The sequence below is a fragment of the Dipodomys merriami genome, unplaced genomic scaffold (assembly GCF_024711535.1).
Source record: "Dipodomys merriami isolate MVZ:Mamm:240054 unplaced genomic scaffold, mDipMer1.0.p SCAF_446, whole genome shotgun sequence".
NCBI classification, from domain to species: Eukaryota; Metazoa; Chordata; class Mammalia; order Rodentia; family Heteromyidae; genus Dipodomys; species Dipodomys merriami.
This window is the reverse complement of record NW_027206009.1, coordinates 785,093-812,923: the sequence shown is the minus strand read 5'-3', so window position 1 is coordinate 812,923 and position 27,831 is coordinate 785,093. Positions and strand designations below refer to the sequence as shown.

The following is a 27,831-nucleotide window of genomic DNA, read 5'->3' as shown; positions in this document are numbered from 1 at the left end:
GACGTTCACCTCTGGAGCCTCGTCCCCACCCCTCTGCGCTTTTGTTTTTCAGATAGGCTCTCCTGCTTTTCTCTCAGGCTGACCTACCCTTCCCCCCACCCCCCCCCAGCTCCTGAGTTCCTGGGATTATAACAGGCTTCTACCACCATGACACTGGCTTTAGTGAGAGAAAAGCATCTAATAATAATAGCACCCATGGGAAGTGGCGCTGTAGCTCAAGTGGTAGAGCGCTCGCCTTGAGCTGAAGAGTTGAAGGACAGCGCCCAGGCCCAGAGTTCAAGCCCCACGACCGACCAAAAATAAAAAAAAAAATTAAAAAATAATAGCACCCATGAAGACAAGTTTCTCACCCCCCCCAGTGACTGTTTCCTCATCTGAATGTGAGCTATTGGCCAGGAATAAAGCGAGTCTCCGCCCCTAGCAAAATGGACTGTGTCATGGTAACACCTAGCTCCCAGAATTGGTTCTAATCCCTGCCTAACTAGCCAGTGATGGCTCGCCTCTGGAGGGAACCTGGGCAAGCCAACCCAAGCAGTTTGCAAACCCTCCAGGGTCCAACCAAGGCCCCCAAGACCCATGTGTTCAACGCTTGGGAGGTGGGGGGATACTTAAGGCCCAGACACTGGAGTGAGCCCTCCCAGGGGTCTGTGGGGTCCAGCCCTTTACCTTCCAATTATCTGTTATACACCAAATGGCTTTCTTCCACCACACCTGCTCCAGCCACAATGTGCCACCACCATAGCTCCAGAGCAAAGGAGCCAACCAGTCATAAACTAAAAACATCCACAAAGATAGGCCAAAACGAACCTTTCCTCATAAGTTGATTGCCTCTGGTTTGTTGTTACAGTAACAGAAAGCTGACTAACATACCAGAGAACATGCTTAAACATGGGTGAACACATCTAAACAGCATGTGAGCATGTTTCTTGAGGCTGTCCACCCACTCCTACCTCCGTCCAGTGCAACTCAAAACGAGCTGTCTTTCTTCCCAAGGGATGGGAATTTGAGTCATGAGGTTGGTGGTTGACACCAGGGAAACCCTACCATTCATAAAATAAAAATTGTGCCATGTGCCAGTGGCTCATGCCTATAATCCTAGCTACTCAGGAGGCTGAGATCTGAGGATCGCGGTTCAAAGCCAGCCCAGGCAGAAAAAGTCTGTGAGACTCTTATCTCTAATAAACCACCAGAATACTGGACGTGGCGCTGTGGCTCAAGTGGTAGAGCACCTACCTTGAGCTGAAGAGCTGAGGGACAGCGCCCAGGCCCAGAGTTCAAGCCCCATGACCAACAACAAAAAAGATTGCATCTCTAAGGCAGGAGCCATTGGCTCACATCTGTAATCCCAGCTACCTAGGAGGCTGAGACCTATGATCACCATCCAAAGCCAACCCGGAAAAGAAAAGCCGTGAGACACTTATCTCCAATTAACCAAAAAGCCAGAAGTGGTAGCGTGCTAGCCTTGAGCACAAAAGCTCAGGAACAGCGCCCAAACCTGGGTTCAAGCTCCAGGTCCAACACAAAAGCAAAAAATAAAAACAAAATTTGAATCTACACTTGAAGAAAAACAGAGAGCTCTTTCCTAGAATCTCACTTCTGTCTAAGATAAGAAATAAGATTCTGAGCAGTAACCTGTGAACCGCACTAAGCAGATCCACCATGATGCTTGACCCTGTGACCCTGTGAACAGCTCACACCTCCAGCTCATATCTGAGAACCCCTATTTTTGACATCCCTGATGGGTGAGCGTAGCCGTTACCATGCAGAAACCTCTTCTTGAAAGCCTGGAGTCCATCCCCAGTCTTATTTCCAACTGACTCCCTGATGATGAGACCAGAAATGGAGTCCATGAGTAGCAGATCCGAGAGGTTGGTGGACACAGGTGTCCTGGTGTTGTTCACAATCAGTCGCACATGCAGGGTCTGTGACTCACTGGGCCCCGACACCTAGGACAGGAGGAGAGGGAAGGAGGGCACATTCCCCACGTGAGCACACCGGGTCTCAGAATGCCTGAGATGTTTATCAGGTTCCATCTGAGCTGCAAGCCCTTGGAGGGCCAAGAAGAAACACTGTCGAGAAACTGAGACCCAGACAGCGAATTACTCCTTCAGAAAATCGTGAAGGAAACAAAGATCCCAAGTGCACAACCATAGTCAGGTAGCTCACACCTGTAATCCAGGCTACTCAGAAGGCTGAGATCTGAGGATCACAGTTCAAAGCCAGCCCCAGCAGAAAAGTCTGTAAGATGTTTATCTCCAATCAACTACCAAAAAAAAAAGTCAGAAGTAAAGCTATGACTCAAGTAGTAGAGTGCTGGCCTTGAATGAAAGAGTTAAGGGACAGTGTCCAGGCCCTGAGTTCAAGCCCTAGTAGCAGCAGAAAAAAATAATACTAATAATTCAACTCTTTCCCCCCAAAAGCCCCTAATCCTAGAGTCCCCCAGACATTAGACCTCATTTCTTACACACTTATACACTTGGCAGGAGCAACACAGCCCAAGATTCATCACTATTTTTGTGTGCCAGTCCTGGGGCTTGAACTCAGGGCTGAGCACTGTCTCTGAGCTTGCTTTCTTTTTGTTTTTCCTCAAAACTAACACTCTTCCATTTAAGCCACAGCTCCACTGTTGGACTTTTACTGGTTAGTTGGAGATAAAGAGTTTCACAGACTTTCTTACTGGGTTGGCTTGGGATCTCGATCCTCAGATCTCAGCCTCCTGAGTCACTGGGATTACAGATGTGCGCCGCCCCGCAGACGGGCACATATTCACTCCCATCACTGCTTAATTTCTCTTCAAGTACAGGCCACTCATGGCAACTTACCAGCGCACATTTCTGAAAAGTCACTCCGGTGTCAGAAGGTCCTGGAACCTCACCAGAGGCATGACCATGCTACAGCGAAATACAGAAACCAAGAAAGTGAAACGCGGCATGGTTCACACCTTAATAAGGACACGGTATCAAGTGCTGGGTTACTGTTGTGCTTTGGCGATGCTGGGGGTTGAACTCAAAACTATATGCTTACTCTACCATGTGAGCCACTCCACCAGCTCTCAGTGTTCTGTGGGGGTTTTTTGGTGGGGGAGGCAGTTTGGCTGGTTGTGGGGCTTGAACTCAGAATCTAGACACTGCCCCTGAGCTTTTCTAGCTCAAGGCTAACACTCTTCAACTTGAGCCACATCACCACTTCCAGTTTTCTAGTGGTTAATTGGAGATAAACGTCTGGGCTGGCTTCAAATCACGATCCGAAGCTCTTAGCTCCTAAGCAGCTGGGATTACAGGTATGAGCCACTGGCACCCGGCTGTGTTGGTAATTTTTGATATGGGGTCTCTATCTATGCCCAGGCTGGTCTGGGCTGCCATCCTCCTGTTCCTGCTTCCCAGCATTGCTGGGACGATAGGAGCACACCACTGCCTGAAGCCATCAGTTGAGATAAAGTCTTACAAACACTTATGCCCAGGCTGATATCAAACCACAAGTCTCTACACTGTGTCCCAAGTAGCTGGGACTATAGGCTTGATTCACTCCCTTAAACATGTTTTAAAAGAAAAACTAAGGGACAGTGCTACAAGCAGCACGCACACGCACACACACACACACACGCACACATACACACGCGCGCGCGCGCACACACACACACACACACACACACATACTACTTGTGACTTACCAGGCGCTGGGCTAAAGGAAACTCTCTCTTAACCAAGCTCTTCTGGGGCCACGGCGGCAGGAACACAAAGAAGGAATGGGTCCAGAGCCCAGGGGAGGCGGCAGAAGTCAGGGGTGAGGCGCAGCCTGCAGCTTCCTTGTTGCATTTCATTCTGAGTGGTCCTCCTGCTGCAAGACAGCCAAGCACACACTACGTAATGCAGAAAGGCCCTGAGGCCTGGGGTTAAACTCGAGGCAACACACAGAGCGCACAAGAACCTGGAAATAGTACACTGAGTAAGTGCTTACTCCAACAATGCTTGCATGAATGATGAATGAATGACTTGGTCTCTCTTTGCCAGGAACAAGAGACACTTGTGTGGGTGGGGAAGCCAAGGACTTAGGGGTGTCCCTTGAGGGGGAGCCCTCCTCTGAGTGTGTGCTGGCCACCAATCGACCCACTAGGCATGGGACGTTCCTGGGAATCAGACATTCCGTTCCTGGATCCTACTGGGCCTGCAGCCCACGAATGACAGAGCCAATCAAGTCCCCTTGCTTACAGCTAACGTTTCAGCTCATTTCTGACACCTGGTGTGATGAACAGGGGATGCCTCTAATCACAGAAAAGGTAGAAAAGGTCCAAGTGTGACCTTTTGGAAACAGGAGCTCTGCAGATGTGATTCAACCAGGGGCTGGGTGGGGATTTGGTGGGTGGTCCGGCTGGACGCCGAGTGTCAGGGAGAGACAGACAGGGACAGGACGCTGAAGCTGACTCCAAAGTGGGGGCGGGGCATGACCCGAGCGGTGCAGGGAATACAGCTGGAGACGCTAGAGAGGCCAGGCCACGGCCCTGCCCCGGAGGAGCCCTCCCTGTGGACACCCCGACTCTTGGCCCTGCCCCGGAGGAGCCCACCCTGTGGACACCCCGACCCGGCCTGCAGACTGGAGGGGAACAAATGCGGCTTGTTTAAAGCCAGGAAGTTTGTGAGATTTGTTGCCGCAGCAACAGCACACAAGTGCCCTGGCTGAGGCCCCCAGAAGCAACACTCACCTGCAAACCCCAAACCAGCACCTCCCACGGGCGGCCGGGTCACACAGCACAGGTCCTGGAAGTTCAAGGGCACAAAGAACAGACAACAGAACCCTGAGAAGTGGGCGGCGGCCACTGTCACGGCCAGCTGCCATGGGGACAGCTGCTCCTCTTGCCCAAGCACCCCCACGTAGCCCCAGAAAGTGAGGCACCGAAGCTAACAAAGTCACCCTCAGACACAGAGCTCCTAGGAGGCAGAGCAGAACTCGAACCCTGACCCTGGGCCCAGCTGCCACCACCCCACTGTGCCTGCTCCCCCTGTCCCCAGTCAGATGCGAGCTACAGGCTGCCACATGGTGGGACCCAGCCTCGGGTCCTCCCTCCTCGGTCCTCCTTCCACATCCTCCCTGATCCTCCCTTGTCCTCCCTCCCCGAGCCTCCCTCCTGATGTCCTCCCTCTCCGTCCTCCCTGATCCGGTCCTCCCTCCCCGTCCTCCCTGATCCGGTCCTCCCTCCCCGGCCCGCCGCGCGCACAGCCGGCCCCTTCCCCGCTGCCCCCTCCCGTGGCCCCCGGCCCGCGCCCCGCTCACCCGCGCGCCCCGTCCGGAGGGCGGGTCCGGGGCAGGCGCGGCGCGCTCGGGGGGCGGCTGCGCGCGGCGGGGGCGGCCCGGGCCTTCGCGGGGCCAGCCCGGGGCCCCCAGCGCCAGGGCCGCGGCCAGGACGCCCGCGGCCAGCACCCGCGCGGCGGGGCCGCCGGCGCCCGGGGCGCCCATGGCCCGGGACTCGGCGCTTCCGGACCCGGGCCCGCCCCGCCGCCGCGCATGCTCCGTGCGCGCCGCCGCCCAAAGTTTGCCCAACTCGGAGGCCTGGAGCGGGCGGGGCCCGGGCGCCCCGACGGGCGCGGGGCCGAGGAGGACCCGCGTGGAGGCTCGGGGACGGAGGCCCGACCCAGACTGCACGGGACTCCCTAGATCCCAACTCACCTCCCCCCACCCAGACACTCCCTGGTTCCAGGCGCTGGACCCCAGGTCTTCCCCTTGGGAAAGCGATTAGCAGGGCAGATGTGCGGGACAGGACAGCATGGGGCGGGGGTGAGGGGGCGACAGGAGGGGCGCACAGAAGACGGGCGCGGGGACTCAATTCCTGTTGGGGTTCAACGCCACCCAGGCCCGGCCCAGCAAGGCCGGCCCTAGATTGTGGGGTAACCCTGCGTTCCTGGGGAGCAGCAGAGCCGGCTGTCCTCCTAAACCCGCGGGGCCTGGAGCCCGGGAGGACACCTGCTGCCTCCCCCTCTCCCCATCCCTGCCCCGGCCTCCTTCCTGAGCCCGCTGGGAAGAGGGGTCCGCTCCGTCTCCCAGCGCAGCCTGGCAGCCCTGCTCCCCTCAGGACAGATTTTTCCTGGCCTCAGACTCAATAGTGTCTGAGGGTCAGAGAATCTATCAGCCAATGCCCCCCCCCAGGGGAGGAGCTGCTGCCCCCCGTCCAGGTGTCCTGGGGTCTCGGAGAGCTCCGAGCCCGCCTCACCCGCAGGTTCTCTGCAAAGGCCCCTGAGACCACAGGGAGAGAACGCACTGATTAGACGTCCGAATTCCCCCTGCCGAAAGGGCCTGGGATGTGGGGGTTTCCCACAGGTGATCGCAGGAAGTGCTCAGACCCCACAGACTAACGCTGATTCTCACTACGGAGCCAAGCCGCTCTCCATCTGTGAAAAGCGTTCCTAACAGACACTGAAGCTGCTTCTGCCTGCCATCTCTGCCTCCACATGTCTGCCATTGTTCTGAGCCTTCTCTCCAGTTACTTTTGCAATCACCACAGGGTCCAGGAAGGACAGATGGACCTGTAACATTTTCACGACAAAGGACTAACACCGACCCCGAAGGAACAGCAGAGCCCTGCAGGACAGATTATTCACAAGTGAGGATAATTAGCAGTCATGATCAGGCTGCACCCTGGAACCAGAAGAATCATCTTCTGGGCACCTGACTGCACCCCTCAAGGTGATGCTAGGGGCTTCTCCGGGACCTAGAAGAACCAGAGCTGAGCTAATGACCACTTGCCAGGCCTCACCTGTAACTGGGGCTCTTCAACCACGCCACGCTGCACCCGACCCGAATTCCTCCTCTCCTTAGATCTAATGCTCACGGCCTGTACTCGGGAGACGGGTTAGAGACTGCTGAAGATGTAGTAAAGCCGTCTTCCCCCGGCATAGCCGCATCCCGAACTGCACGGTTCTCGGCCTATTTCCTATTATATTTCTGATCACTTTTACACCACTTTTTTGTCTTGCCTGAATTCTTTGCCTGGAGAGCTGCAAGGATGGAGGTGGGTGGACTTCAGCTTCTTAGCCTCTGGGTGTGAGGCTGGCTCTCCCGGAGCAGCCCGGACACTGCCAGGATGGAGACAAAGATAACAAAGATCACAAGGGAACAAGTTCAGAGGCAAAAGATCTCTGGGCAGGGCTGGGGGGGGGGGGGGCTGGCCGCGGGGCTGGGCACTTCAGGGAGCTTCTTCCTGAAGTGAGGGCCATTTGCATCCTCCACCCACCGCACCCCCGGCCTGGGGAGACAGGGAGTGAGAACTCAAGGTGTCCCCCCGCATCGCCCCCAGAGGCCCCAGGCCAGGCTTACACCGGGACCCCTGGCCTGGAGCCGCCCCTGGAAGGCGCGTCCGGCCGGGCATGCTCAGTGCGCGCAGAGCGGGCCGGGGAGCGGAAGGGGGGCCGCAAAGTTTGGGGCGGGCGGCGCTGGCTCCTCCCTCGGCTCCGGGAGGAGGGAAGGGCCCGGGGGGCGGGGGAGGGCGGGAAGACGACCGCCAGGACCGGAAGGTCGGGAGCGCACGGCCCGGGGCCCCCGGGGCTCGGCGCGGTGGGGCGCGGGTCCGCGGCCGGGCGCCCCGATGGCCCGCGGCGCGGCGGCCTGCGCGGCCGAGGCGCGGCTGCGGCTGGGCCGGGACGCCGTGCGGCCGCTGCCCGCGCTGCTGGTCCCCGCGCTGCTGCTGGGCGCCGCGCTCGGCCTGGGCCTGGGGCTCTGGCTCGGCGGCCGCGCCCGCCGCCCGCGCCCGCGCCAGGTGGGTCCCCGGGCGGGCGGCGTGAACGGGGCGCGCGGGGCGCCCTCCTCTTCCTCCGCGGGGGCCCTGCGCCCCGTGCCCCCGGGGGCGATGGCCTGCCTGGCGCGCGGCCGCCCCGGCCTCCCGGGAGAGTCACGGGCAGAGCCTCGGGGGCTCCGGCCTGGGGCCTCGCACAGGTGTCTGCTGAATGCTACCCTGCCCGCTGATCTTGACACCCCTCCCCGGGCCTCAGTTTCCCCGTCTGCAGGACCAAGTTTGGGTACAGTGCTAGCAGAGGCGCCCGGGCTCCCAGGAGTGGGCAGAGGGGGGCTGCCCAGGAGCCCAGCCCTGCCTCGGATTTTTCCACTCACCAAACCAACTTTTGTTGGGAGCAGGGGCTGGATGGCGTCTGGGTGGGCGGGGGGGTGGGGGGGAGCAGGGGCTGGATGGTGTCTGGGTGGGCAGGGGGAGATCTGGCCGCTGCCAGTTGAAGGAGTCGCAGGGTGAAGCAAAAATTAAAAAGGCCTGAGATGGAGAAAGCCTTTATCCGCCACAGGGCACTGAAGCAACCCCACCCATGTGCCCATTTCGCATACAAGGAAACTGAGGCACGGAATCCAAACAACAGATGTGGATCCCCAAACCACTGTGTTCTGTGAGGACCAGGGTTCTGGGTGGCCCTAGCTCAGGTCAGCCCGGCCTAGTCTGTTCTACGCAGCCGCCCTGTGGGTCGCGGGCGTGCGGGATCCTGGCCGCTCTCACTCTTCAGCGCAGGACGGCGGAGGCTCTGGGGTCCCATCGAGGCAGGACCCCCCACCCCTGTGTGTCTGAACCCTAACACCAGAGCTTGAGTTGGCCATACCTGGCGGAGTGGTCTGCAGAAATCCCATATGGTAGAAGTCAGCCTAGGCTAGCCCCTGAACCAGCCGGTGTGGCTTGGTCACCCCAGTTGGACAGAAATTCAAGTTGGAAAACACTTTCCCTAGAATTTAAAAGGCATTTAAAGAAAACTTTCCTTCTGACTTCCAAAGCTGGTGTTGAGCAATTTGATTCATTCTGAAGCTTGGTGCTCTGCACAGTTTCTTTTCCTTTTGTCCTTCTGGAGCTCCCCCTCCCTCCTTTTGTGGGTCAGTACTGGGGCTTGAACTCAGAGCCTTGACACTCGACTATTTTGAGCTACACTTGCACTTCTGGCTTTTTGGTGGTTAGCTGCAGATGAGAGTCTTATGAACTTTCCTGCCCAAGCCGGCATCAAATTTCAATCCTCAGATCGCAGTCTTCTGAGTAGCTAGGCCTGCAGGTCTGAGCCTCCAGGGTTCTTAAAGACTCTTCTCTCTATCCTTAGTGAGGGACAGCACATCAAGGTGCGTCTTGGTGGCCCTGCTGTTTGTCACTGTGCTGGACGCTGACCAGATCTTTCAGCCTGGGAACTTGTTTGCTTGGTTTCTTAGAGGATTGTTTTATATGTTCTCTTGTTTCTTCCTTTCTCTTTATTTCTTACCATGTTAAGGTTGGTTTGGGCCTCTGAGGGAGGATGGGGAATCAGTTGTGAGGCGTGATCTCGGGGCCTGGGCACTGTCCCTGAGCTCTTTTGCTCAAGGCTTGTGCTCTACCACTTTGAACCACAGCTTCACTTCTAGTTTTCTGGTGGTTCATTGGAGATAAGAGTCTCACAGACTTTCCTGCCTGGGCTGGCTTTGAACACTGATCCTCAGATCTCAGCCTCTTGAGTAGCTATGATGACAGGTGTGAGCCACTTGCACCTGGCTCTGAGGGTTGTATTTTCTTTCCAGTATTCCATCTGTTTTCTTTGTTGTTGATACTACTATCTGGAAGACTTTTCTCAACTTTATACTTGTAAGTGTTTTTTGTTTTTTATTTTATTTTAAATAACAGTGTTCAATTGTGTTCAAGAGTTCTTGCTCCGGAATCCTGTCTGGTTATAACTGCCCTGCTGTTCTTGCTTTGTGAATAGAGGACGTGATAATTGTTGATCGCTTGTTTTACGTCTTCCCTGTTCATGTCTGCTTGCTTGCCTGCCTTTTCCTTCAGTTTGCTTTGCGTTTTGCTCTTTTATGTTAGAATCTGTCCTTGTGTGACTGGTGATTCCTGACCCCACTTGGAAGTGGGGCACATTGCAGGGCAGCTTCTCGGGAAAGTGATCCTGGCCATCTTGAAGAACACATTTCAGACCCCCAGATGGCTGCGGAGGCCAGAGAGGCAGGCCGGGGTGGCCGCTGGCTGGGCCAGTCGTCCGGCGGACTCTTGGAGGGACTCGGGCTGCTGGGCTTCAGGTCCCGTGTCTCCTTTTGTGCTTCAGAAGGACAATGCGCAACGGCTGCTCAAGGACTTGGAGCCGGACGTGCCGAGCCCGCTGGAAGCGAGCACCCCACCCAGGAGACGCAGGAGAGAGGCGCCCTCGCTGAGGATGGAGGGGGCTCTGGTAAGCCTGTGTCTGTGTGTCTTTGGGGCGTGTGTCAGGCATCCCACTGGTGACCCGCGTGTTATGTCTCCAGACCAACACGTTTGTTTCCCCCATAGGCCTGCCAGGTGTTGTTCACATGCAAGCAAATGCACGTGTTCAGCTTCAGGCTGGTGAGTGCGCCAGGTGCACACATCCTGTCAGAGGTGACCCCAGGTCCGGTCATCACCCCGGGCTGGTTTTGAACACGGGATCCTGTGCCTGCGAGAGCGGTGCGGGGAGCCTCTGCTGTTGCCCAGCTGTGGGGCTGTTCATCACCCGCTCTCTGCGGTGCAGATGCACTGCGTGATCGCTCACTGTGTGATCACTTACTGCATGATGGCTCACCGCGTGATCGTGTAGAAACCCAGGTGGCCATTGGCTGACCAAGGGCGAGGGAGATGCAGCATGTCTACACAAAGGAATATTACTTGGGCATAAAAAGAAACAAAGCTAATACACACTGATTATATGCGGATCCTCGGCACTGCCGTTTGAGTTCTGTATAGATGAGTAGATATGCTAAGTATGAGTTCCGTCTGGATGAGTAGTTGTGCTAAGTGATGAATTCTGTGTGGGTAAGTACTTATGCTACGTGATGAACTCTGTAGGGGTGGGTGGTTAACGCTAGGTGAGGAACCTTCTATTACAGGGAATGTTTCGTGGGAGGGTTCCACGGGAAGCATTCCAAACTGGAAAGTTTATGTGGACAGAAAACAGATTCACGGTTGGTGGTCAGGGGTTGGGGTGGGAAAGAGAAGGCAGGTGATTTCTGAAGGCTTTCTTTCCCTCTCTGCCATAATAAGAGTTCTAACTCGGGGCCTTGCAGTAGGTGGCCGCCTCTCTATCACTTGAGCCACACCCCAGTCCTTTTCTCTTTAGTTATTTTGGGGGGCAGGGTCTTGTGTTTTTTGGCCTCAGACTAGAATCTTCCTACCTGTGGTCTCCTGAGCGGCTTGGATGGCAGGCAGGCGCCACCACACCCAGCTTAGTTGCTGAGGTGGGAATCTCACTAACCTTTCCTTCAGACTGGCTTTAAATTAAGATTCCCCCATCTCAGCCTCCAAGGAGCTGAGATTATAGGCATGAGCTAGCACAGCTGGCACAGGGGTTTCTCTTGAATACAACAAAAACGTGTAAAATCCACCCCTGTGAAGGGATTAGAAAACGGTGTGCCAGCCCCAGGCACTGCTATAGGAATTCTGTCCCAACAGAAGTAGTCGGAAGAAAAACAGGAATGCAGTGGCACAGGCCGGGAAGAACTCTGGCCTTGGCATCAGCATCAAAGCCAGGCCTGCTCACGCACGTGTGCTGTCACAGCTCCTTGTCTTTGTGAGCTGTGGTCATGGCTTCCTTCAGTGTTAGCAAGTTGTGTCCCTCCCGGGGGGTCCTCCGTTCCCAAAGTCCCGGAGACTCTGCCAGCATGGCTGACTCCCAACCCCGGGGTTACCAATTCTCAGCTCACCCCGAGCCTCTCCTTGCCTGGTAATGTTTCACCTGCGGCTGCTTCACTCCATCGAGCAAAGGCCTGTCCACAAGCTAATGATTGGCCAGAGGTTAAGGAGCTGCCTGTGTGGGGCTAGCCCCCGCCTTCTGCAGATGCCCTGTGCTCCCCACTGTTTGGGGGTGAGTCCAGCCATGACCCACCCGTCCTCCGGCATGGAAGAGGAGCCCTGGGCTGAGCCCCCGAGGCCTGACTGACTAGGCTGAGCTCTGCTTGAGGAATATGGTTCTGTGGTGAAAACCCACAGGAAGTCCCGAGAGCTCTGAGGGCTGTGGTCAGGGACTCCAGTCTGCAGACCTGCCGGGGTGGGGTTCTGAACCCCATGGAGGCCTTCCTGTCTCTCTGAGAGACACCCCTAGACACACACACACTCTTACACAGCCACCGGTCTTCTGAAGACTGGCGTTGCTTCGGCTGAGGCTTTACCTTGTAAACCCACTCTGTGGTCAGTTTTCTGAATAGCTGTGTTGCCCAGGAAAGGGGCGGGGGAGCAGGATGGGACAGGGAAGATGGTGGTAGTCAGTGGGTCTTGCCAGACAGTGACAGATGTCACTGCCTCCTGTGGTCCTTCATCTCCAGCCTCAGGCCTGTGGCCTGCAAGAGGTCAGGGTGGAAGGGAGACGCGCCCACGGGTGGTGCCCCGCCCAGGCAGGACAGTCCAGCCCCCCTCCCAGGTTCTGTCTCCCCAGTGCTGTCTCCACAGGTCTAAGAGGCTGCACTCACCTTGTCTTAGACTTCCCACAAGGTTACTTTGCTTCCTTTGCTTCCTGTGGGCCTCTAAACCATAGTGGTTTCATTCCCAAGTGCCCTCATTTGCATTTTGACTGACAGGTGGTGCAGCCAATCCTGAAGCGGCCTCCTTCAGTCTTCCTGCTGCTCTTCATCTAGGTCCCTTTGAACCAGAAGCACTTCAGGAGGAAGCTGTGGGTAGAGGGGGAGGGGAGAAGGTGTGTGGGGTGCCCTCAGGTCCCAGGGAAGCCCAGAAGGGGTAAAGATGAGCCATAGAGGAAGCTGCAAGCTGGAACCACTCTCTTCTTCACTGAGCCTCAGTTTCCCCTCTGTGAAATGGGCATGCTCCGGATGAGCATTCCCGGAGAATGAGATCCCATAGGCAAATCTGAGGGCCGAGGCCCCTTGGGGGGTGGGAGGGGAACCACCCTGCCGTTGACCAGGCCTGGGAGGTCAGGTTAGTGGCACTGGGGACTCGGTGGTGATGAGATCCCTCGTGTCTGCCTTGCGTGAGACACAGCAAAGCGACACCCCAGCTTCCCTCCTGAGCACCCCTTCCCTCTGCCTTGCATGGCTCTTATTCTGGTTCTTATTCACTATTGTCATGAAGCAGCCATTCTGGTGTCAACTTCGGCAGACAAACCTGCAGCCAGAAAATCCCAAGTTCAAGGCCCAGTTCCGCTTTGACTAGTGGTGTGGCCTCAGGTGCCCAGCTTGGCCTGTCTGGGAAGCAGAGATTATTGTTCCTGTGGTCAGGTCCTTGGAAGCTCAGCCCACTGCTGGTCTTCCTGCATTCTTGTCATCTAAGACTGGTTTTGTGGTAGAGAGCAGACAAGAACTCATGGTTCCTATTCATGCATTAATTCATCCATTCCTCCATCCGTCCATCCATCCGTCCATCTGTCCAGCCATCTGTCTGTCCATCCATCCATCTCTCCATCCATCTGGACACCTATTCATCTATCAATCTAGCTATTCACTTACTTGTCCATCTGTGTATCTACCCACCTGTCCACCCATTTATCCATCTAGCTATCAGGGTCAATAGGAATGGAGACTAGACTAAAAGATGGCTCAACAACAGCACAGATTTATTCCAGAGAGAACCGGGGGGAGGGGAGGGGTGGCTCCGGCCAAAGCTGTTGGCTCAGGGCTAGGGCACTATAGTGGGTAGAGCTGTCTGTCTAGTGGAGGGTTTACGAAAGTAAATGATAGTGAGGCAGATAGCATGTGAAACGCATCCCACGTGGAGAAAGGTAGGGAGGAGGGTGGGAGTGTCTGTTCAAAGCTCTGCTCCGTTCAAAAGGCAGCCGTAATCCCTGTTGGCCTGCACCAGCCAGGGTTTACACCAGAGAGAGCAAGGCAGGTGTGTTCAGAAAGCCAGGCATCGGTCTGGGGCCTCAAGATAAGGACCCCTGGCTATCTGGACCTGACACCATCCACCCATTTGTTTCTACCTATTCAGGCACTTGATTCACATCTGAATCTGTCCATCCATCTGTCCATCCCTTCAGCCAGGCTCTAATGAGCCTATCACAGCCCCTTCCTGCAGCTGCTCTTCTCCCATTGAAATCTACCCTTTGGAAACTCCTGGCAGTTTGTCCTTCATTTTTCTGAAAGCCTGTCTGCCATTTCTTCTCTGTCCCCTGCAGGAGCAGGAGCTGCCTTTCAACAGCAATATCACCGAGTTTGCGCTGAGGGCCAGAGTGGTGTACCCCATCAATCAGAAGTTCCGGGTGAGAGTTTTCAGTGTATCTTAGAGCTATGATGAATTTGGCAGCGTGTTAGAGATTCACGTGGGAGTGGGGGGACGTGGGGGGATTCGATGTGCCATTTGGGGGCCATTTGAGCGTTCTATGTCAGATCATTTTCTCAGGGGTTACCTCGGGGGTGTGGAATGGAGCAGATTGGGAAAGCCACTCTGTTCTGTGCTGTTGGGGCAGATCTGACTCATGACAGAGCACAAACTAAGAAAGAAGTAGGCCTTTGGGAGGCTGATGGCTCATGCCCATAACCCTAGCTACTCAGTAGGCTGAAGATCACGGTGCAAAGCCAGCCTGGGCAGGAATCGTAGCCTATGAGATGCTTATCTCCAATTAACCATCAAAAAGCTGGAAGTGGATCCGTGGTGCATGTGGTAGAGCACTAACCTTGAACAAAAAAGCTCAGGGACAGTGCCCGTGCCCTGAGTTCAAGCCCCAGGACCAGCACAAAAAGAGCCAGGTGCTGGTGGCTCACGCTTGTACTCCTAGCTGCTCAGGAGGCTGAGGTCTAAGGATTGCAGTTCAAAGCCAGCCTGGGTAGGAAAATCCGTGACACTCTTACCTTCAGTTAACTACCAGAAAACTGGAGGTAGTGCTGTGGCTCAAGTGGTAGAGTGCTAGCCTTGAGCTGAAGAGCTCAGGGACAGCGCCCAGGTCCAGAGTTCAAGCCCCACGACTGCCAAAAAAAGGAAAAAGAAAAAGGAAGGCGGTGGGGAGACTAGACTAGGCTAGACGCGGGCGGCACTGATGCTGGGGTTCTCCATGCAGGGAGCAGCTCCCCGTGCTCCACCCCCATGTGGGCGGAGCTCCTTGTAGGTGCTAGGACCAGTGGGATGTACGGAGGGCTGCCTGGAGGGGGAGGCAGAGGGTCTAGCCTCCTGGGGGCAAGTGCAGGGACTGTGGAGTGGACTGGGGCGTGGCCGTGGTCTTGGGGCGGCGGCTCACGCCCTCAGCGCGCTGTGGTAGAATCACCAGGATGCTGGGCAAGGAGTCCCCGCCCTGAGCCCTGACTGTGCCGCTCTGGGCCTCAGCCTCTGGCCGACGGCTCCTCCAAGCCTTCCCTGCACCAGACCCTGAAGCAGGCGGCGTTACCGCACCAGCCCGCGGAGGCCTCCCCGGCCAGCAGCCTGGGCAGCCTGAGCCAGGCGGAGAAGGGTGACGGCAGCTCCTCGTCTCTGCACTCGGTCACCAGCGATGACAGGGTGCTCAGCCGCGCCCTGCTCCGCGTGGGCAGCTTCCCTGAGGTGCTGGCCAGCGAGAGGTGAGGCGTGCCGCGGGAGGGCGGGGCTCCCACGCTCAGAGCCACCCGTGTTTGAAGGCCGGAACAGAGAAGTTAAGTGACCCAGGAGCAGACAGACAGCAGCCCAGCATCAGAGCTGGAGCAGCAAGCCGTTGGTTGCTCACTGAGCATTGCTGATCACCCTTGACGTTACAGAGTCAGACCAGAGCCCTAAGACGAGGCGATCAGGGACCTCGTGCAACCACTGCCAGGCCTGTGTGCAAGGTCACAGCACTGTGCAGGTGCTGGTGGCAGAGTACTGGGAAGACTCCTCAGTGCTGTGCTGGGTTACTTCCCAAAGCCGGGAGATCCAGCCAGGTTCCCGGAGCACCACTATGCCCCTGGCACCCAGCAGGGGGAGCCTGGCCAGTTTGGTGATCAACAAATACTGATCAGTGAATGAATGAATCCCTGGGGCTATTAGCTTCCTTGGGAGCCAATTCTGCTGTCTCTCCCGTTTCACCAACAAGAAATGGAGACCCAGAGTGGCTGAGTGACTTTCCCAAGCTCACGCAGCCAGTGAGTGATGGAGCCACCTAGCACCACCAAAACCCCTTTTCCCAATAACCAGATTCCCATCCAGAGCACCGCTGAGCCCACAGCAGCGCTAGAGAGAGGGCCTGGCCCCGGCGGCCTCACAGTCCAGGAGTCCAAGGGGTGCTTGACCCAGGGGCTCCGGAGTGGGGAAGGGCCAGGCCTTAAGCCTTGGGCTTGGCAGCCTGAAGGCCAAGCCCTGCCTGGGTGGGGCTGGGCTGGCCCTGGTTTTCAGCCAGGTCGCTGGTCAAGGAAGCGGAGGTTGGCTAGGACATCACCCAGGAAAGACAGGCCCATGGGGGGCTGGGAAGGGCAGGCTCTCCCCCTCCCTGTCTGATGCGGTCCATCTTCACACCCCCCCAGCTGTGTCCCCCACTCACGGCGGGTCCCCGGCATCTCTCTCGTCCCTGGTGGGTATGGGCAATGGGGCAGTGGACACGTAGAAAGCCCACGTGGGGCCTGAGGGGTGTGGCCGTGTTCTGATGTCTCCTGATTGCCTCTCTCCACGGCGCAGCGCGGACACGGACCTGTGTGTCCACAGCCTTCACTTACAGGACTTGATGCGTGTGGACGCGGCGCTGAGGCGGGAGAAGCACGCGGTAGGTGGGGAGGATCGCTTTCCGGTCCTGGTGACCCTGAGATGCCTGGACACAGGCCTGGGTGATGGGGGGGGTGCAGGGCTGTGGGGGAGCGTGGAGGGAGCATGGGGGAGTCCAAGCATGGCGCTCGGGCCGCAGGTCCTGAGGGAGACCAAGTGCAGCCTGAATCCTCTTCGGAGGATTGGCGGCTGGCCTGATGATTATGCCCACTGCTTTTATTGAGTGCCTACTAAGTGCTAGGGGTGTGTGTGTGTGTGTGTGTGTGTGTGTGTGTGTGTGTGTGTGTGTGTGTGTGTGTGTGTGTATTGAGTGCCTACTAAGTGCTAGGGGTGTGTGTGTGCGTGTGTGTGTGTGTATTGAGTGCCTACTAAGTGCTAGGTGTGTGTGTGTGTGTGCGTGTGCATGTGTGTGTGTGTGCATGTGTGTGTGCGTGCGTGTGTGTGTGTGTGTGTGTGTGTGTGTGTGGTGATTCTGGGACTTGGACTCTGGGCGTCACACTCCCTTGGCTTTTTTCACCCAAGGCTGTCACTCTACTACTTGAGCCACTTCTGGCTTTTTGCTAATTAATTAGAGATAAGAATTGTCTGGACTGTTCTGCCTAGGCTAGATTCGAACCTCAATCCTCAGATCTCAGCCTCCTGAGTAGCTACGATTTTAGGCATGATCCACCAGCGCCCAGCTGCTGTGGATAGGAAGTGGACGGTTACAGTTAGTCTTCACCATGATTACCCCTACTTTATGGAGGAGAAGCCGGTGCCCCAAGCTTCACCCCCCGAGAAGACTGAGTGAGCGAGCAGTCTGCTCCCCCTGGTGCACAGTCTGTGACGGTCAGAGAGGAGTAGGGACAGGAAACGGAGGGAAAGAGAGTGACACAGACAGGCAGGCAGACAGATGACCAGAAGGACACCGGACACCGTGGTGATAAACTGCCGGAGAGGCAGACCTGGGGTCGCCTGACCAAGTTCGGCTCAGAACAAGCGCTGCGCTAGATGCCCTCGCTCATGCTGGGATCTGAGACACAGATCTGAGACGCTTCCTCTACCAGCACCCGGCCCAGAGCCACCATACAGGCTGCTGTCCCTGGGGCAGAGTGGGGCTGTTCTCCCAGAGCCCTGTGCTCCCCCAGGGGGGAGGGGGAGGGACCCCAGCCTCCATTCTCAGGTCCTCCCTGCTGGTGAGCAGAATGATCCTGGCTGACTCCACAGAGCAGCCTTTTCTTAGTTCATTTTCCAGGTAGGGTGTTTCACTCATGCCCAGGATGATAGAGAATCAAGATCCTTCCAACTCTCCCGTTCAGCTGGGAATACAGGTATATACCACCACACCTAGCCTGTATGAAGCTTGCCTGGCAAGTACAAGGCCTTGAGTTCAAAACCCTAATAGAGAAAGAGAGTGGGAGAGAGAAAGAGAGGAAGGACGGACGGACAGATGGACGGAAGGAAGGAAATGCAATACATGGTAGGCCACTATCATGATACATGATATGAGGTCTTTTCTTGTAGCAAAAAGTATTTGGGGGGTGGGGTGGACAGACCGTTGGTTACACCTTTCTTTGTTAACTTCCCTTCTGAAAATAGATGTTTATCCAGATTTTAAAAATGTGCCTCGTAGACCTCCTTCCTAAGAAGAAGTTTGATGATGAACTGTGCCAGACGATTCTTTCAAAGCAAGAACGTGTGAGTGTGTAACCTCCCAAGGCAACTTGGAAACAGTTCAATGCAAAAAAGTACGATGTGGCAGCATTTATGTTACAATGAGGTGTAGAAGTATATGTATGTATAAGTGAGTGTAAGAAGAAAATTTGAAGGAAAAAACACAGGCTATTAGGACTCACAGCTACTACATAGTCACAACCCGAGGGTGTTACTCAGTGCAAGGAGCAAGGCTATTTGAAAGGTAAAATGTGTTCAGTGATTGTCACTCACCATCTTGCATTACTTGGACTTGACTCTTTCCAGTGTGGAAAGAACTAGAAAACGGCTCTGGAGAGAACCGCTTCCCACTCTCCCTGTTGGTGTTTGGAGAAGCCTCTCATAGGACCCCAGGTTCCTTCCTGAGTTCCAGACGAGTCCATTGATAGCGTGAAAGAGACAGATGTAGCAATTCCGCTCGCTCCGTTACGGCCGAGGTCGTCTGGAAGGATGTGGCCTAGAGGTGCAGTGGTCACCAATAGCTTTCTTTTTTGTGTTTTCTGTTGTTGTTCAAGGCTAGCGCTCTACCCCTTGAGCCACACCTCTGCTTCCAGCTGGTTAACTGAAGAGAAGAGTCTCTTAAAATTCCCTATCCCAGCCAGCTTCAAACCACAGTCCTCAGATTTCAGCCCCGAGAAGTTAGGATTACGGGAGCCTCCAGCCCCCAGCACCGTTGGCTTTCCAGTACTGAATGCCGGCATTAGCCCAATTCCCTGTGTGGACACCAGCCAGGCTTCCCACATGAACAGGGCCTTTGCTGCCCACACTGCTCTGAGACCACAACAGAGCAATGGCCTTCTGAGAGGGCTGCATCCAGAGATGAAGGGGCGGGGAAACTGTCACCACAGCCACTTCCTGTGCTTGAGCCCACCAACCAAATACATTCTTCCCTCCCTGGTGTGTAGTGTGTATTGTTTCCCTACAGAAACCAGATGAGTAGGGAAGAAACTCGCTCCCAAGCCCACCCCTCACGTGATGATATTTTCCAGGTCTTTACAAGGGTTGAAATACATGATTTGGTTTTCTGTGTTTTTTGTTTGTCTGGTTGGCTGGTTTTGGGTTTGTTTGGGTTTGTTTTGTTTTGTTTTGCCAGTATTGAGGCTTGAACTTAAGAGTTTCCCTCTATGCCTTAACCTTTTTCTCAAGGCTGGTGACCTTACCACTTAAGCCACAGCTCCACTTTTTAGCTTTTATGGTGGTTAATTGGAAAGAAGATTCTCAGGGACTTTCCTGCCCAGGCTGGCTTTGAACTGTGATCCTCAGATCTCAGCCTCCTGAGTAGCTAGGATGACAGGCGTAAGCCACCGCCACCACCAGTTTCACTTTTAATTTCTTTTGAAAGTATATCTATACTGTTTTGGCAGAGGGGATCTATGTTTAATAAGGAAAATAGGATTTTAACATTAAGCTTTAAGCAGGACAATCCTCGCAGCTTTAATTATTGTTAGGAACCAGTTAGTCATATAAAGTGTTTTTCATTTAAAGTACTTGTTCAAAGGGCACTTCAACTAATAATAGTTTTTTATAAAGAAACAGCTGTCTTTTTCTAAAATTTAAGGTACAGTTGAGTTTTTCATTGTTTGCTTCCTTATGTGTGCATGGTCTTTTGTTTTTAGGATTTGGAGGAATTAGAAAAGGGACTTCAGGTCAGCCTGCTGCACACGGGAATGCTGGGTGCTGGGGACTCGGTCTACATCACCCTGGCGGACGTGGAGAAGGAGGAGAGCGAGCGCTCTGAACAGCTCCTGAACAACGTGGGTGCTGGGCTCCTGGCCCCTCCCCAAGAAGGAGCTGGTTCTTGGGCGGGGTTAATGGGATCCCATCATGCCCCGAGCAAGCTTGGGATCCAGAGCCTGAAGGTTAACAGACAGAAAGTGTAGTTGCAGGCTAGGATTCCCAGAGGACTTTTTCCCCCATTTAAACTTTAGATTGCTTTAAAAAGAAAAATGGTTTCTGCTGGTCCTGGGGCTTGCTCTCAGGGCCTGGGCCTGTCCCTGAGCTGCTTCTGCTCAAAAATAGTGCTCTATCACTTGAGCCACAGCCCTACTTCTTCTTCTTTTTTTTTTTTTTTTTTTTGGTGGATAATTGGAGAGAAGAGTCACAGGGACTTTCCTGCCCGGGCTAGCTTTGAACCACAATCCTCAGATCTCAGCTTCCCCAGGCTACTCAAGATTAAGATTAGAACGAACAGGCGTAGTCCTGGCCCACAAATGATGTGAACCAAGTGACAGTTTCTGAAGTGAAAAGGAACATCTCCCCTAGAGGCCCGAGGGCCGCCGGCCTGAGTGTGCGGCCGAGCGTCCCCAGGTCCAGGTCCTGCGCATCTTCATGAGAAGCAGCGTGTGTTCATAGCCGTGCAGACTGCGTAGTGACGGGAGGGCCTCACCAGAGCTAGGAAATGGGGCGTCCGAGGGGCTGAGGGGGCAGCCGAGGGGATGTGGGAGCGTGAAGCCGCGGTTCTCGTGAGAGGAAGGCCGGGCCTCGGCTCACCGCGGCAGCTGGGAGGGTCCGGAGGACTGTGGAGACGCCGCTTCAGAGCGGAGTCAGATGCTGCAGGGCGTGGTGGAGAGGCGCGCTGGGTAAAACGTCCCGGGTGCAGGGTGTGGCTGTGCCTGGCTGTGGGTGAGCAGCGGTGGGGCCGGGGAAGGCTGTGGGCTGAGAGGGCAGAGACAGGCAGAGAGTGGGCTGTGTTCACCTCCTGTCAAGAAGGAAGGTGGCTCCATGGTAGAGCGCCTGCCTCGCATGCATGAGGCCCTGGGTTCAATTCCTCAGCACCACTTAAGCAGAAAAAAAAGCCAGAAGTGGCGCTGTGGCTCAAGTGGTAGAGCACTAGCCTTGAGCTGAAGAGCTGAGGGACAGCGCCCAGGCCCAGAGTTCAGGCCCCACAACCAAATAAAAGAGATCAGGTTCCGGGGTGCTCTGCACAGTTTTCTGGAAAGCCCTCTCTAAACTGATGCCACCACAGAGCGTGGTCGGGCCCAAGATAAACTGGCTGGAGCTGCAGCTGCAGGGTGGTTCAGAAACGGTTCGCACTAGGAAGTGGATCTCAAATCTCAAGTGCACGCGGTGTCGTTTGCTTTAATGAGCGTTCTCCTCTGTCCCTTGCCTCTCGTGTTCATTTCACAGATGGAAGCTTTCTGGAAACAGATGGAAGACATCCAGCACTTTCTTGTGGACCAGTTGAAATGCTCCGGCTCCAAGGCGCGGCAGCTCCTGGCCTCCCTGAGGGAGAGGATGATGACGGCTGAAGGCTTGCTGCGGGACGCCCAGGACCTGCAGGCTCTGGTAAGGCGGGCGGGCGGGAGAGATGGGGGCGTCCTGAGGCCCAGGGTATCAAGACACTCAGGTCACACTCTTCATGTTGTGGATAGGGGTACAGTGCCCCCCAGAAAGCAGTGAATCTGTCATCCACGCATGGGTGGAGGCGCTGGCCCAGAGGGTTCTCAAAGCTGTGCACTGTCATGGGGGGAGCTCTAGAAAGTTCTGATGAGGTGTTGGTGGGCCTCCACCCGGAGGTCAGGCTCAAGCAGGCGGGGATGCAGCCTGGATGCTGAGGCTGTTTTGCTCACAGCGATGGTGAGCAGTGCAGGCGCTGCCCCCTGCCACAGAGAGAGGATTGGTTGGCTCCTCCCACTGCCCTGGGCGTCCCCTGGGGAGATTTTAAAAGGTACCTGTGCCCAGGCACACAGCCCCGCCCTGATTCTGAACTGCCCGCTCCAGTCCTGCTCTCAATGGAGGCCTATAGAATCATTTCGTATGTGAAGGCCCAGACACGTATGCCTTTGGTAGGCTTGACAGCTGCCCTGGGCCTTCTGCCTGTAGCGGTGATTTTATATGACCCACGCACGATGTTAGCGCTACACAAATGGCCCGTGCCTGGCTTGTAAAACTTTGCAGATGGTTCTGATGGGAGCCACAGATGCATCTCTCTGGTGGACAGAAATCTACTTGTGTAACCTTGGGTGTGGGCTCAGCTCAGCTGCTTGGAGCCGGGTGATTCTTAATACCCACAAGTTGCCACAAATGGGCCTGGTAGGTGCTGTAATTCTCCACATTCTTGATAAACCCTGGGGACTGCAGATTCTCCAGGCAGAGGTTCTGGTCTGGACAAGTGGATCTAGAATGATCTAGAATGTATCCAGTAGTATCAGTACCACCCAGGAAAATCCCCAAGATGGGGCCCGAACCCATCAGATCCCATGTCTTCAAACCAAAAGAAAGAGGATGCTGAGAGATGTGGGAATCACTCCTGACGGTTATGGAGCACTGCCCTGGCTCTTAGTCAGTATGCTTGGCATAGGCTCTTAACCCTCATCACCTCTGACCTTCAGGTCAGGTGAGGAAACCCAGGCCCAGCGGCTCTGGTTAGGAACTTGGAAGATACTCACCTGTACTCAGGTGAGATGGCTCCTCGGCCCCTGCACGTCTTTGACCTTCCATCCTTTCCCGGAACCTTCCAGAGCCCTGACAGCCACACCTGTTCTGAGCACCCGTAGGACCAGCATGGCCTTCCCACCATCTTCCTGGTCCTCTGCTTATCCTCTTGCGCCCTCTAGCGGCGGGCGGCTGTCGGGGCTGTAGAACCGGAGGGAGCCAGGCAGGGGCCCACAGCTGTGCGCTCCGGTGGGACTTCCCTGGGGCACTGTCCATCCTCCCCGTTCCCTGCGGCTGGAGCGGAGGCCACACAGCTCAGCAGCAGGGAGGCCCATGGCTGGGCCGGCAACCGCGGTGCAGCCCAGGGCTGCTTCAAGGGCTCTGGAGATTGGACCTTGAGACAAGAGCTTAGGGACAGTGGGGCACAGAGGCCCAGGGACACAGGAACCAGGACTTGGGGGCAAAGCCCAGGAGGGGCTAGGGGTGACAGAGCCCTGTGGGACAAAGTCCCTACATCAGCTGTGCAGACAAGGGGCCAAGAGGACGGGGACAGCAGGAGTGGCAGTGGCCTGGGACAGAGACAGCGGGGGGGGGGAGGCGGGGGAGGGGTGCAGAACTGAGATGAGAGCCCCCCCAGAGGCATTCAGATAATCCCCAGGGAGCTCTGCGCTCCACGGCATCGGGGACCTGTGCCTGTGCCCACCTCCGGTCAGCCTGTCCCGCAGCCCCTCACCTGGTCAGCCTGTCCTGCAGCCTCTCACCCCCCCCCCCCCCCCGCCCATGAGGTCGAGAGGCCATGGAGACATGAGATCTCAACTCCCAGTAGAGGGTGTCACTGTTTTCAGTACTGGGGGATTTAAACTGGAGACCTTGCGTTTGCTAGGCAGGTGCTCTACCACTTGAGTCATGGCTCTAGCTCCTTTTTGCTGGTCCTGGGGCTTGAACTCCACCTGGGCACTGTCCCTGTGTGTCTTTTGCTCAAGGTGAACGTAATACCACTTGAGCCACAGCATCACTTCTGGCTTTTTTGTCTTTTTGGGTAGTTTACTGGAGATAAGAGTCTCAAGGAGTTTCCTGCCCAGGCTGGCTTCAGACCGTGATCCTCAGATCTCAGCCTCCTGAGTAGCTAGGATGACAGGCGTGAGCCACCAGTGCCCTACTCTCCAGCTTCTTTTCGTTTTGTTTTTGAGGTAGAATCTTGTGTTTTACCCAGAGCAGCCTGTGCTGTGACCTCCTGGGGGGTAGGGGGCTTCTTCGTGTCACTGGGGATGCAGGGCCTAGCCTTGGGGCTTCCTAGTATTCGGGATAACAGGCGTGTGCAGCCATTAGTTGAAATGAAGTCTGTGAACTTTTATGCTCACCTCCTGAGTAGCTAGGATTACAGACTTGAACCACCACACCCAGCCTGGGAGTCACTATTCATCCCATTTTCACTCTTGGAAAAAAAGAATCTCTGACATCCCAGGCCTCGGATTCGCTGGGATGGGAAGAGCTGCGACGACCATTGTTGCTCTTGTGTGTTTTCCAGGACTGTGGTGGCCTGGGGGAGGGGCGACGGAGGAGGGGGCAAGCACCTCTCAGTCACGTGCTTCCTGGGCTCCTGTCCCTAAGAGCAGCCTTCCAGGGAGCCCACAGGGGTGCCGAGCACACGGGCTACACCATCCCGCGGGGGGGGGGGGGGGGGAGGCGGTGTTTCTTGTTCCTGACCAGCTGGATAACAGGCACGGAGGCTCGGGCTCCTGGGCTGCGCTCCAAGCGTGGTGTTGGAGCCCAGGGTCTCCCTGAGCCACATGGTCTGTTGATGACCCCAGGCCATGGTTCTGTCTTTCCCTCAGGACATTCTGGAGAGAACGATGGGGCGGGCATACATGGCAAAAATGATGGAGTTCCTGAGGCTGCAGGTCCAGGAGGAGACCAGATGCCGGCTGGCGGCCATCTCCCGCGGCCTGGAGCTGCTGACCGCCCAGGGGAAGCTGTCCGCGGGGCAGAAGGAGGAGCTGCTGGCTCAGCAGCACAAGGCCTTCTGGGAGGAGGCCGGGCGCTTCAGCAGGGGTGAGCTTGCCCTCCCTGGGCCCCAGGCAGAGGGGGGGAGGGGGAGGACCACAGGTGACATGGCGTCACAGGCCAGGACACGGGGTCTTGAGTAGCCAGCCTTCTCCAGGTCAGGATGACTCCAGGGAGCCAGGCTCACCCGGAATTCCGAGGGGACAGAGGAGCAAGGACAGTCCCTGCAGTGCCTAGCCATGAGCCCCCAGCCCCGCGCCCTGCCCACGTGGCACGGCCCTGCCCAGCTGTAGGGCGGTCAAGGGAGAGGCAGGGTCGTCGCGGACAGGGGAGTCACACCTGTCCCCGGGCCCACCCCAAAGGGGGCGGGGCTCCAGTCTGAGAAGGCCCCGCGGCGGGAGCTGGAGAGGAGACAGGCCGCTGGCGTCAGCTGCGCGCGCAGCGCTGGCTTCCTCGCCGGGCACAGCAGGCGCCGTCGGGTCTGCTAGAGTGGCCTCTGCCCTTTGGCTCTTTCCAATCCCAGAGTTCATCCAGCGAGGCAAAGACCTGGCCCAGGCGGCCCAGGCTCGGCAGGCAGAGGAGACGGCAAGACTCACGCAGGCCCAGGAGGACGAACAGAGAAGCTTCCTGGCCAGTGCCCAGCCGACCTCAGACCCAAAGGCGTTCCTCAAGGTGACCGGGCGCCTACTCCACCCCAGGCCGTGGGTGCCGTCAAAACTGACTCCCGCCTTCCCATTGCAGCTGAGGTCCCCACCCAAGCCCGCCTGCCTCTTCTGGGAGCCAGTGCTGACTGGACTTCTGAGGCGGGGAAATCCTAGAGCATGGCGGAGTGCTGCAGCCCCAGGGAAGAGTCATGGGGAGGAAGGGGGGAACATGTCCCTGGTGTCAGGGACAGACCAGCCCTCACCTCACGCCCAGCGCCCAGCCCTTCAAAGAGTACCTGCAGTCCAGGGAGGTGGTGCAGCCAGTGAGTGTCCTGGGCCTTTAGTGGGAGAACAGGGCCCCCTGTGGGTGTGGGTGCCTTGCCAGCGCTTAGGGTCTATTCCTGGGTTCTTTGGGTGCAATGTCCAAAGTCCCAGGTGTGTCCCAAAGCCTGGCACTGGTCCTCTTGGCTCTTTGCGGTCTAGCGCCCCTAGTGGAAGGTCGTAGAGTGGCAACCAGGCAGAGGTCACCACACCCTTTGCTGCCCCGGAGGGAGGCCAGAGCATCGTGGAGGGTCTGGGTACTCTCAGGTCCCTGGTCCACTCCCTGGCCCGCGGTGACCCTGCTGCCCCTCAGCTGGGTCTTCCCAGGCCTGGGTGGGGTCTACAGCCATCTAAGTCAGCGGTGGAGGACTGGTGTCGGGGCCAGGACAGGGAGGCCAAGGCTGGCTGGTGGACCTGTGTGTAACGAAGAAAACCACCTATCCTGCTGCCAGCTTCTGGCTGCAGAAGCCACGGGACGGTTCTGTGCCTCAGTTTCCTCACATACAGGCTAGGGTGACATCTGCACGCGTGAGCAGCCAGGGTGGAGTGGGCTGCGTCTCTCCTGACCCGGTGTCTGTTCTACCGCAGGCGTTTCACGAGGTCCTGGAGAGGCAGCGGCTGAGGCTCAGCGACCTGCAGGAGGAAGAGGACGTCAGGGCCACGGAGGCCATGACTGAGCTCTGCCAGGTACGGGGCCCCCGCTGGGCCCGGAGGCAGGCCTGGCCCCCTGCACCACATCTTAGCTGCAGGTCGCTTCTGTCCATGTGGAAACTGTCAGGTCGGTGTATCCTGTGCCCTTCCAGTCTTACAGATGGCTCGGGGCAGGGGGTGCAGGGGAGCACGCCAGGCCTCCCAGGGCCAGAGCCACTGGAGTGCGGGTGGTGAGCAGGCCACAGGCCTGCCCGTGGCCGTGTGCAGAGCTGCGTGAAAGGGACAGATGGGGACACACAGCGCCTTTTGGCACGGGTTACTTTTAAGGTGAGGCCTCCCTTGGTCCCTGGGCCACGCTGGCTGTGGTCTTCCCGTGCCGCTGAGGGAGGCAGGTGCACCGCGCACTGCTGCGGGGCTTCTCCCACGGCTGGGTGACAGGCGTGCACCATTGCATACAGCCTTCGGGTGAGACAGAATCTAGTGAACGTTCTTTTTGGCCTGGGCTGGCCTTCAAACACGATCCTCCTGATCTCTGCCTCCCAAGTAACTAGGATTACAGGTTTGTGCCACCTCACTCATCCATTTTTCATAATTTAAAGCAGCACATTTTAAGAAAGGGCCTGGGGTGAGGATGCAGGCAACACGATGTTGGGACAGGAGAATAGCAGGGTAGAGCCAGGAGGGCCTGAAGCCTCACTGAGTAATCCCACCAGGATGGGATGTGTTTGCACACGTGTGTGCAGTGCCAGCATGTGCACCTGTGTCTCCATGTGTGTCTGTGTGCATGCTTTGTATCTGTATGTGTGCGCAGGTCAGTGTGTGCTAGCTCATCTGTGTGTGCGCACCTTGTCACTGGAGAGGCCTGTCCCGGCATCTCGTGTGGCGGGAGGGCAGCGGGAAGCCCGGGCCGTGCAGGGTGGGCGGTGACGGGAAGAAGCCACGTGGCTCTCGCTGCAGGAGCTGTACCACGGCATCATGCAAGTCTTCGGGCGGTTTGTGGACGCGCTGTTCCTGCAGACCCTCCCGGAGGTGAGCGGCCTCCCCCGGGCAGAGTGCGAGGCCCTCCAGCAGCAGGTGCGGGAGCAGGCGGCGCGGCAGCTGGGGCAGTCCGACCGACTCCGCCGCCGGCAGTGGGACGTCCTGCGGGGCCTCCTGGAGCAGGACCGGCAGGTGGGGCGCCTCGAGCTGGCCGGGGCCGGGGTGCTGGGAATCTGGGGGGAACCACGGGCCCCATGGAGTGTTGAGATCCCCAGTGCCTCTCCTGGACACCTCCCCCACGTTGTCACTGTCCCAGGGAGAGCCTGGGCCGGGGCGGAGGCAGGGCCAGGACAGCAGTCCAGTGTGCCTCACCCTGAGTCAGGAGAGGCCTCAGAATGGCTGGGGCGACATCTGTCCTGGTGATACAGGACCGCGGGGGAGGGGGCCCCACAGGGAGCAGAAGAGATTGTAACAGAACCAGTTTTTGTTTGCCAGTCCTGGGGCTTGAACTCAAGGCCTGGCTCTGTCCTTGAACCTCTCTGTGCTCAAGGCTAGTGTCTACCATTTGAGCCACAG

At 56.8% G+C, this 27,831-nt stretch overlaps 2 protein-coding genes across 8 annotated transcripts in view; one reads left to right on the top strand and one right to left on the bottom strand.

Annotated features, from left to right (window-relative positions):
• The window catches only part of LOC138808189 (limbin-like), a 54,976-nt gene extending 48,184 nt beyond the window's left edge, over window positions 1-6,792 (bottom strand). The window contains exons 1-5 of one of the 3 annotated variants that reach the window (XM_069994156.1): window positions 6,746-6,792; window positions 4,700-4,754; window positions 3,671-3,837; window positions 2,823-2,891; window positions 1,760-1,946 (exon numbers count right to left, since the gene is read on the bottom strand). In XM_069994156.1, coding sequence (XP_069850257.1) covers window positions 1,760-1,946; window positions 2,823-2,891; window positions 3,671-3,820 — 406 coding nt within the window. In that variant the 5' untranslated portion in view covers window positions 3,821-3,837; window positions 4,700-4,754; window positions 6,746-6,792. Of the gene's footprint in view, window positions 1-1,759; window positions 1,947-2,822; window positions 2,892-3,670; window positions 3,838-4,699; window positions 4,755-5,268; window positions 5,306-6,745 lie in introns of those variants that run through there. The other 2 variants (XM_069994157.1, XM_069994154.1) reach the window with 2 other exon arrangements.
• Window positions 6,793-6,942: 150 nt separating this feature from the next.
• The window catches only part of LOC138808190 (evC complex member EVC-like), a 33,130-nt gene continuing 12,241 nt past the window's right edge, over window positions 6,943-27,831 (top strand). For 2 of the 5 annotated variants that reach the window (XM_069994160.1, XM_069994158.1), the window contains exons 1-12: window positions 7,574-7,744; window positions 10,044-10,166; window positions 14,070-14,153; window positions 15,212-15,441; window positions 16,508-16,592; window positions 18,170-18,268; window positions 19,900-20,037; window positions 21,410-21,568; window positions 24,493-24,709; window positions 25,185-25,333; window positions 26,215-26,313; window positions 27,235-27,447. In XM_069994160.1, the coding sequence (XP_069850261.1) occupies window positions 7,574-7,744; window positions 10,044-10,166; window positions 14,070-14,153; window positions 15,212-15,441; window positions 16,508-16,592; window positions 18,170-18,268; window positions 19,900-20,037; window positions 21,410-21,568; window positions 24,493-24,709; window positions 25,185-25,333; window positions 26,215-26,313; window positions 27,235-27,447 (1,767 nt within the window). Of the gene's footprint in view, window positions 7,001-7,573; window positions 7,745-10,043; window positions 10,167-14,069; window positions 14,154-15,211; window positions 15,442-16,507; window positions 16,593-18,169; window positions 18,269-19,899; window positions 20,038-21,409; window positions 21,569-24,492; window positions 24,710-25,184; window positions 25,334-26,214; window positions 26,314-27,234; window positions 27,448-27,831 lie in introns of those variants that run through there. The other 3 variants (XM_069994161.1, XM_069994159.1, XM_069994162.1) reach the window with 3 other exon arrangements.